Source organism: Globicephala melas, chromosome 9 (genome assembly GCF_963455315.2).
Source record: "Globicephala melas chromosome 9, mGloMel1.2, whole genome shotgun sequence".
In the NCBI taxonomy this organism is placed as follows: Eukaryota; Metazoa; Chordata; class Mammalia; order Artiodactyla; family Delphinidae; genus Globicephala; species Globicephala melas.
In genome coordinates this window covers 6375880-6385079 of record NC_083322.1, presented here as the reverse complement: position 1 = coordinate 6385079, position 9200 = coordinate 6375880, and the positions used below count along the sequence as shown (strand labels likewise).

Here is a 9200-nt window from a genome sequence, read left to right as displayed (position 1 = left end):
AAAGAAGACATACAGATGGCCAACAAACACATGAAAAGATGCTCAACATCACTAATTATTCAAGAAATGCAAATCAAAACCACAATGAGGTATCACCTCACAGCAGTCAGAATGGCCATCATCGAAAAATCTAGAAACAATAAATGCTGGAGAGGGTGTGGAGAAAAGGGAACCCTTTTGCACTGTTGGTGGGAATGTAAATTGATACAGCCACTTTGGAGAACAGTATGGAGGTTCCTTAAAAAACGAAAAATAGAACTACCATATGACCCAGCAATCCCATTACTAGGCATATACCCAGAGAAAACCATAATTCAAAAAGATACATGCACCCCAATATTCATTGCAGCACTATTTACAATAGCCAGGGCATGGAAGCAACCTAAACGTCCATCAACAGATGAATGGATAAAGAAGATGTGGTACAGATCTACAATGGAATATTACTCAGCCATAAAAAGGAACAAAACTGGGTCATTTGTAGAGACGTGGATGGACCTAGAGTCTGTCACACAGAGTGAGGTAAGCCAGAAAGAGAAAAACAAATATCGTATATTAACGCATATATGTGGACTCTAGAAAAATGGTACAGATGAACCTATTTGTAGGGCAGGAATAGAGATGCAGATGTAGAGAATGGACTTGTGGACATAGTGCGGGAAGGGGAGGGCAGAACGAACTGAGAGAGTGGCACTGACATATATACACTACCATGTGTAAAGTAGACAGCTAGTGGGAAGCTGCTGTATAGCTCAGCGCTCTGTGCTGACCTAGAGGGGTGGGATGGGGGGGTGCGTGGGAGGGAGGCTCTAGAGGGAGGGGATATATGTATACATGTAGCTGATTCACTTTGTTCTACAGCAGAAACTAACACAGCATTGTAAAGCAATTATACTCCAATAAAACAAAATCCTACTGTGTGGCTGAGAAGACAAATAGATGGGCATGTGGAGGGGAGGGGACTCAGATAATGCACGGCTTCTAGGGGCTCAGGAGCAGTACTTTATCAGCAACCCAAGCCCTGCAGAAGGCCAGACTAGTCACACGGGATAATAATAACTGGTCCCTTAGGGCTTGCCCTGTGGGATGAATGAGAAAGCATATCTAAAGTGCCTATCGGTGTCTGGCACACCGTCACCATCAATAAACAAGTGATACAGGAATGAGGAATGATGTGCCCAGCCTAGTGTCTGAGTCACAGCCGCCATTCAACAAAGGCAGCTCTTAGGGGAGGGAGAGACAGAAGACCCAGGTTTGAAGGAGGAGTAGCAAGAACAGCAAGGAGCTTCTGAGGGTTCTCTGCAACGTCCATGAAAATAAACTTGTTAAAAGAAAAAAAAAAAAAGAAAATATGGGGCAAATAAGAAGCAGGAGCAAGATGGTAAAGGTAGATGTAAATCCAACCATAGCTATAGCTATTTTAAATTCTTTTTTTTTTTCGCGGTACGTGGGCCTCTCACTGTTGTGGCCTCTCCCGTTGCGGAGCACAGGCTCTGGAAGCGCAGGCTCAGCGGCCATGGCTCACAGGCCCGGCCACTGCCCGGCATGTGGGATCTTCCCGGACCGGGGCACGAACCCGCGTCCCCTGCATCGGCAGGCGGACTCTCAACCACTGCGCCACCAGGGAAGCCCAGCTATAGCTATTTTAAACGTAACTGATCTTTGACAAAGAAGCAAAGGTAATTTAATGGAGGAAGCATAGTCTTTTTAAATTTTTTATTTATTTTTACTTTTGAAATTGAAGTACAGCTGATTTACAATATTATATTAGTTTCAGGTGTACAGCATAGTGATTCAGTATTTTATAGATTATAGTCCATTTAAGGTTGTCACAAAATAATGGCTATAATTCCCATTGCTGTACAATATATCCTTGTTGCTTATCTATTTGCTTCATAATAGTTTGTACCTCTTAATCCCATACCCCTATTTTGTACCCCCCTTCCCTCTCCCCACTGTATCCAGTAGTTTATTTTCTATAACTGTGAGTCTGTCTAAAAGCATAGACTTTTTTTTTTCATCTTTATTGGAGTATAATTGCTTTACAATGGTGTGTTAGTTTCTGCTTTATAACAAAGTGAATCAGTTATACATATACATATATCCCCATATCTCTTCCCTCTTGTGTCTCCCTCCCTCCCACCCTCCCTATCCCACCCCTCTAGGTGGTCACAAAGCACTGAGCTGATCTCCCTGTGCTATGCAGCTTCTTCCCACTAGCTATCTATTTTACGTTTGGTAGTGTATATATGTCCATGACTCTCTCTCACTTTGTCCCAGCTTACCCTTCCCCCTCCCTGTATCCTCAAGTCCATTCTTTAGTAGGTCTATGTCTTTATTCCCGTCTTGCCCCTAGGTTCTTCATGACCATTTTTTTTCTTAGATTCCATATATATGTGTTAACATATGGTATTCGTGTTTCTCTTTCTGACTTACTTCACTCTGTATGACAGACTCTAGGTCCATCCACCTCACTACAAATAACTCAATTTCATTTCTTTTTATGGCTGAGTAATATTCCCTTGTATATACGTGCCACATCTTATTTATCCATTCAACTGTTGATGGACACTTAGGTTGTAAAAGCATAGACTTTTCAATAAATGATGCTGGACATCCACATGCAAAAAAAAAAAAAGAATCTAGTCACAGACCTTATACCTTTCACAAGAATCAATTCAAAAGAGATCATGGATATAAATGTAAAATGTAAAACTATAAAATTCCTAGAAGATAACACTGGAGGAAATCTAGGAGATCTTGGGTTTGGTCATGACTTTTTAGATAAAACACTAAAAGCATGATTTATGAAAGAAAAAATTGATGAGTTGAACTTCTTTGAAATTAAAACATTCTGGGCAAAAGAGATTTTTAAAAGTGCTCAATGGCATGGAACAGAGAAAATATAAAGGAGAAAATCAAAGTTAGATTTTTGTAAAACTTATAAAATTAAACTTCTAGCCAGGCTGATCAAACAAAAAGAAATAATCATAAATTGCCAATATCAGAATTTGAAGAGGAACAAGTATTGGGTTCCCAAACGGACTTTTTGGCCAACCCAATAATTTAGCTCTTGTACATATTAAAGGGATGATAAAATATTTTATGTTTCTGCAAATAAATTCAACTACTTAAGTATAATGGAAAAATTCCTTGAAAAGCACATCATACAAAAATGAGCATAAGAAGAAATAAAAAAAACAGAATATTTTACATTTGGTTAAAAAATACTTTAAATTTAATTTATAATATTAGAATTTATAATATTAGGGAAGGTTTAATATAGGTTTGGGTCTGGGGATCAGAGACCTCAGAATCAGCTCTCTAACTTTACCAACAATCCAAGGTTGAGTTTCTTCATCTTGGGATTGATGTAGGCGTTTGTCTGTAGGTCAACCTTGCCTTCTGGGTTTGCCTGTCCTCATGGCTCTCAACTCCCCTTTTAGCTCCACATCCTTTTTATGTGTATTGTCTGCTTCATGCTTGGAGTTTTCCTAATTTTCTAGTGAGCTCATCAGTCATAAAGATTGTGTTTATTTTATTTTATTTATTTTTTTGCGCTACGCAGGCCTCTCACTGCTGTGGCCTCTCCCGTTGCGGAGCACAGGCTCCGGACGCGCAGGCTCAGCGGCCATGGCTCACGGGCCCAGCCGCTCCGCGGCATGTGGGATCTTCCCGGACCGGGGCACGAACCCGTGTCCCCTGCATCGGCAGGCGGACTCTCAACCACTGCGCCACCAGGGAAGCCCTGTGTTTATTTTTAAAAATTCTAGTTGCGTTTAACAGGATGGTGCTCCAAACTATTCAGTCCACCATCTTGTCTGAAGCGTAAGCGTCTGTGTGAGTTTCAATGCTAACTGGGAATGGGCACCAGGGGTAAAGTCTGGCTGAGCCTCTTTCAATGTTAAGCAAATTGGATGCACATAAAACAGACTATTGATGTGTGAGTGTGTCCGCGTGTGATTGTTGAGCATGCATTGGTTGTGTTACAGAAATGAGCCACGTGTTCACTTACCATCTTCTGAAGATAAAACCATAGCACAGAATTGAAGACATGTGATCTCAGGAATTCTACAGCTTACTTGTTATTGTACTGTACCCAGTAGAAATTTTATTGTTATTTTTGTTATATTCAGTAGAAATAGTAAGTATAAAGAAGAAAAGGAGTTTTTAGGGACCTAAAACTGACTTTAGAGATTTGCAAATGAGAGGAATTTTATGTTTAAAAGTTTTAAAAGCTATATTTCAATACAAACAGTAACTTTTAAAATCATTTGGTTTACTGACAAATAGAATGATGTTAAGATTTAAGCACTTCACAGAATCTCAAACGTTTGGTGCTGTCAGGCACTGTGTTCTACAGGGAGGTACAGTGTGTGATTCACCCACTAAATGACAGTGGATAGAGAACCACTAATTGTAACTATAATATAGGAGTCTTGCATTCCCGTCTAATGGTCTTTCTAAAAATTACCATTAATTTTTGGGGTATAATTAACAGTAAGCGACAGAATAAATGGCACATGGTAAACAGTAAGCGGTAAAAGAAATTGCACATTCCGTGCAAGACACGAAATAACAGAGTTTGCAATCTGACAAACACCTGAATACACATCACTATTAGGATTAGGGCTTTGGCCATGGCTGAACGTCTCTGAATTTCCGTGTACTTTACAAAGCTCTCTTTGAAGTCCTGTAATCTTTCCTCTGACTGCACAGTTGCACATTCTGACCCTGTTACTAGGCTGTACAGCCTATTGCTGTAGTGGCCACCCCTCTTCGCCATCACTAGGCTCTCAGTTAAGTCCATTAGCTCCTTCACCTGGTCATCCCGATTGCTCCCTTTAGCACGGTTACTAAAGGCACACACTCGCCCCCCACACGCAGCCACCAGCTCGCTTAGGGCTTTGTTATCTGAGCCATGGATGTAATCCATCAAGGAGCCTCCCTTGAGGTCTTCCTTGTGGGTGAAGAGGACAATTGTGTGTCTCATGGCATCCTCTCCAAAGATCTCCTTCACCTTCTGCACAGCCTGCTGGTCCTCCGTGGTGAATCGGCCCAGCTGTGTCACCAGGAGCAGCACGTGAGGTCCTGGTGCGGAGAGTAAGTAGCACTTCTGTACCTCTTTGTACAGGGATTCAGAGGGGCCCTTCCCAGAAAACATGTCTGGTGTGTCAATGACAACCATCTCTCTGTCTCCCCAGCTTCCCCGACTTTTACTGCAAGTCTTCGTCAAGGACTGGGCACTCGGCCTGGACTCAAATGCTTCCTTCCCGAGGATGCTGTTCCCCGTAGCACTTTTGCCGGTTCCTGTTTTGCCCACCAGAATGACTCTCAGCTCTGATCCTCCGGCATGTTGAGCTTGTTGACTCTTTGTATATGGTCCTGCTAAGAGCAAGTTTACTTAGAAGGGAAAGACAAATACCGTATGATATCGCTTATATGTGGAATCTAAAAAAAATGATACAAATGAACTCATTTACAAAACAGGTATAGACTCACAGACTTACAGTTACCAAAAGGGAAACAGGCAGCGGAGTGATAAATTAGGAGTTTGGGATTAAAATATACACACTACTATATATAAAATGGATAACCGACAAGGACCTACTGTATAGCACAGGGAACTATACTCGATATCTTGTAACAACCTACAATGGAAAAGAATCTAAAAATCTATTCATATGCGTATGTGTGTGTGTGTGTGTGTGTGTGTATAACTGAATCATTTTGTTGTAAAACTGAAAGTAACACAGCACTGTAAATCAACTATATTTCAATTAAAAAAAACAAAGGTGAAAAAAAAAAAGAAGAAGCTTGCTTCGTTATTCCCACACTGATCATGCCAATGGAATATTTTTAATGATAAGGAAAAGTCTGGGAAAAGATACTCTCACAATGTATGGTATTTCTGAAATAGAAGCTAACTCTATTATCAAATAAAATAATGATTTTTAAAACTCTAGATTTCTCTAGGTCTGCAGGGCATTGCCATGTTGGCTCCTAGAAAAGCATATTTGGAGGATGAGTTAGAATTAAAAACATACCTTGTCATTCAAAATTTGCCTATATCATCCAGTTCTGGCCCTGTAAAAGGCAAATTTTCTGGAGATGAGAGACGGGTAGCCAAGACAGTGGGTTCCGTCTTCAGGTGGGGAAAGTAACTTGACTGTTCCAGGACCAGAGACGGCTCCTCTGACCGTGGCTGGGCAGAGGTGTGGTCCCGACCACCAGCGAAATGGTCAGACCAGGAAAATACTGAAATGAACATTGTGAAATGATCCTCTCTAGTGAAGAAACTGCTGCTCACTTATGCTTTGCTTCAAAGTATAGCATGATTTTTATACAACATAAGCACAGGATGGGTAAACAGGCACAGAGAGGAAGTCACTTTCTTACCAGAGTGACTGCATTCCTTTCGGTCCATGGCAGTTCCTGAGGGACAGAGAGACCAGAGACCAATTAAAAAACTATCGTTTTTGAGTTACGACTCATGAGAGAACCTTATATTTCTAGAGCACGTTCACCATGCCTCATTTGTCTACACAAAGCTGAGGAGGTGGGTGGAAAGAAGTACTATCTCTATTTTACAGAGAAGTTTAGTCACTTGCTCAGAGTCAACCCAGTGAGTCAGAAGATGGGTTTGGCTTGTCGCCCCACCTACTTCTTCTTATCTGCATGCCCACCTCTCCTCCACTTACCCTCCTCCCTGAAGGACCTCTGCGCCCGCTCTTGCTTTCCGTGGCCACACACCTTCCTTTCCCTCTGCGTCCTTTCTAGGTCTGCCTTGGGTCCCAGGTTCAGACTGCTCTTTCTTTCGATCTTTCTCCAGCTCGCCCAGCCCCTCCCTCCACGCTGCGTCCTTGCTGAGAGGCTCAATGAATTAAGAACACGACTCCAGAAAAGTACACTGTCCTTTAAACCAGAAATACACTTCATTTGATCCGTTAATTACTTGAATTTTCCTCTTTCCACGTAGAAGCCTTGCCATTTAGTTCCTTTTCCTACTCAGAGAAACGTTTCTTAAAACTGGCAGCCGGTACCAAGCGACAAGGCAGAGAAAATGCATGAGTTAATGACCAAATTCTTCCCAGTTAGCACTTTTTATTGGCTCTATGCAAACGAAGCTCTCTTTGCCAGTAATGGGTAATCTAAATTCCATGAAGTTTACAGGTCCTGTAAACTGGCTTCACTTAAGCCAGATGCCATCACTCTAAATTGTTTCCCTGAAAATAGGGCAAATTTGTTAAAAAAATTTTTCTTTAGCCTGGGAACTAGAAATCAACACTGCAGAACTTTCTTGAGTGTGGACTTACCTGAGTTATTTTTGAAAGAAACAGAAGCCTCCCCAGTGAAATTTGTGACTTGCCCGTTCAGCTTGAAGAGAAAAAAAAAAACCCAAACAAACCAGAAAACCGGAAACCTAGTCTGCTTCTTCCTCTCTCGAATCTCCACTGAGTTTCCTCACTGCAAGTGAGCCCCAGCACATGTCTGTGTCTGATTCTCTTTTTAAAAATAGTTAAAATGGCAAAGTTTAATGAATAATTTGTTGTCGCATGGACTGTCTTTTCTCAATAGTGAAAAAAACAATGTTTGAATCATTTAAACTGGACAGGAAGAAAAGGGGCGCCAGGGATGCTGGCAGATTTGTTTCCTTCCCACCCGGGCTGTGTCCCCGCAGTTACAGGTTTGCCTGAATGAACACCCCTCAGCTCCTCCCAGGAGGAATGACACCTCATCCACACCGTAGCAGTGACTGTCCTAAAGGCAAGTGCCGCTGGGCTGGGGGCAGAAAGAGCGTGGGTGTGAGGGGCACAGGACAGGGCACTGTGCAGAGCGGGGAGGGTACAGAAAGGGGAACCCGGGAGAAGCCCATGTCTGTCTGACTGTAACAGTCACGTCCATCAGTGCATTTGGAAATAACTCACTCATGGTTTCCCTGCTTTTCCTTCCTGTCCAGCTCTGCAATGTCAGGGAGGCACCCCTGGGAAGCAATGATCTAGGCAGTGTCTACAATAATAATCTGAGTCTCTACATTCAGGAAGAATGACCCAAGGGGTTAAAGCTGAAATCACTCAAATGCTTTTTTTCCCTTATTTATATGACGTTCACCACAGCAGGGGCAGAGAAAATGTGGGACTTAGATAGCCTTTAAATATCCCAGATTAGTAGTGGTGCACTTTGCTTTCTCTCCCAACCACTGATGAGAAACAATCATAGGCCCCGACCTCATTATAGGAGAGGTTTGGAAACGCAGTGGAGTCCCGGGACGCGGGTGGACACCACTGCTTCGTCACACACTAACTATTATCACCGTTTTGCATTCTTCCACATCCTTTACTATGCATCTTCTACTTAATATCAGTAATCTCTTCCTAAAAACAAACGATTCTGTGTCAAAATACTAACAGGGACCTATTTCTTATTGTTTTTTATGAAAACACATATAATGCAACATCAAATTCAAAGCCCATCGATTTTCTAAATCACATGTAAAATTCACTAAAGTACCTATATAAAAACATTTTTTTCAGAACAAAAGCTTAAAATATTGCTCTTTTGAATACCCCAAATATTTTTGGTTTATAAAAGAAAGTTATTGGATAAGTATCCTGACAAACAACTCAATTAAAAAATGGGCAAAGGACCTGAATAGATATTGTTTCTCAGAAGACATACAACAGCCAACAGGTCCATGAAAAGGTGTCAACATCACTAATCATCAGGGGAATGCAGATCGAAACCGCGATGAGCTATCACCTCACACCTGTTAGGATGCTATCATCACAAAGACAGGAGAGACGTGTTTGTGAGGATGTGGAGAAATCACGCGGTGGTAGGAGTGTAAATCGGTATAGCTACTATGGAGAACAGTATGGAGGTTCCTAAAAAAATGCAAAATAGGGCTTCCCTGGTGGCGCAGTGGTTGAGAGTCCGCCTGCCGATGCAGGGGACGCGGGTTCGTGCCCCGGTCCGGGAAGATCCCACGTGCCGCGGAGCGGCTGGGCCCGTGAGCCATGGCCGCTGAGCCTGCGCGTCCGGAGCCTGTGCTCCGCAACGGGAGAGGCCACAGCAGTGAGAGGCCCACGTACCGCAAAAAAAAGAAGAGAAAAAGAAAAGAGGTTTTGTGGAGGGTGGAGGGAAATCAAAAACAAGTCACAATGGCTGTTCAGTGCAGGTGAAAGTGTGTGGGGTGAACT

At 42.4% G+C, this 9200-nt stretch overlaps 1 protein-coding gene across 4 annotated transcripts; it reads right to left on the bottom strand.

Moving 5' to 3' along the window:
• Positions 1-2188: 2188 nt before the first annotated feature.
• Positions 2189-7378, bottom strand: GIMAP2 (GTPase, IMAP family member 2). 4 transcript variants are annotated; one of them, XM_030854193.3, is made up of 3 exons: positions 7317-7378; positions 6400-6435; positions 2189-5385 (listed from the first exon to the last, which is right to left on the bottom strand). In XM_030854193.3, exons 2-3 carry the CDS (start codon positions 6425-6427, stop codon positions 4424-4426), a joined length of 990 nt encoding a protein of 329 aa, XP_030710053.1. In that variant the 5' UTR covers positions 6428-6435; positions 7317-7378; the 3' UTR covers positions 2189-4423. The 4 variants fall into 4 exon arrangements, with proteins under 4 accessions (XP_030710053.1, XP_030710051.1, XP_030710048.2 ...); XM_030854191.3 differs by having other exon boundaries at positions 2189-5388; positions 7317-7336; XM_030854188.3 differs by lacking the exon at positions 7317-7378 and adding an exon at positions 6702-6813 and having other exon boundaries at positions 2189-5388.
• Between the last annotated feature and the right edge of the window lie 1822 nt (positions 7379-9200).

Excerpts from the sequence above, each read along its gene's own strand:
- GIMAP2 (XM_030854191.3), bottom strand. The coding sequence starts at position 6,427 with ATGGACCGAAAGGAATGCAGTCACTCTG. Across the intron at positions 5,389-6,399 it reads AAAGGAATGCAGTCACTCTG|CAGGACCATATACAAAGAGT; the intron begins GTAAGAAAGTGA and ends ACTTGCTCTTAG.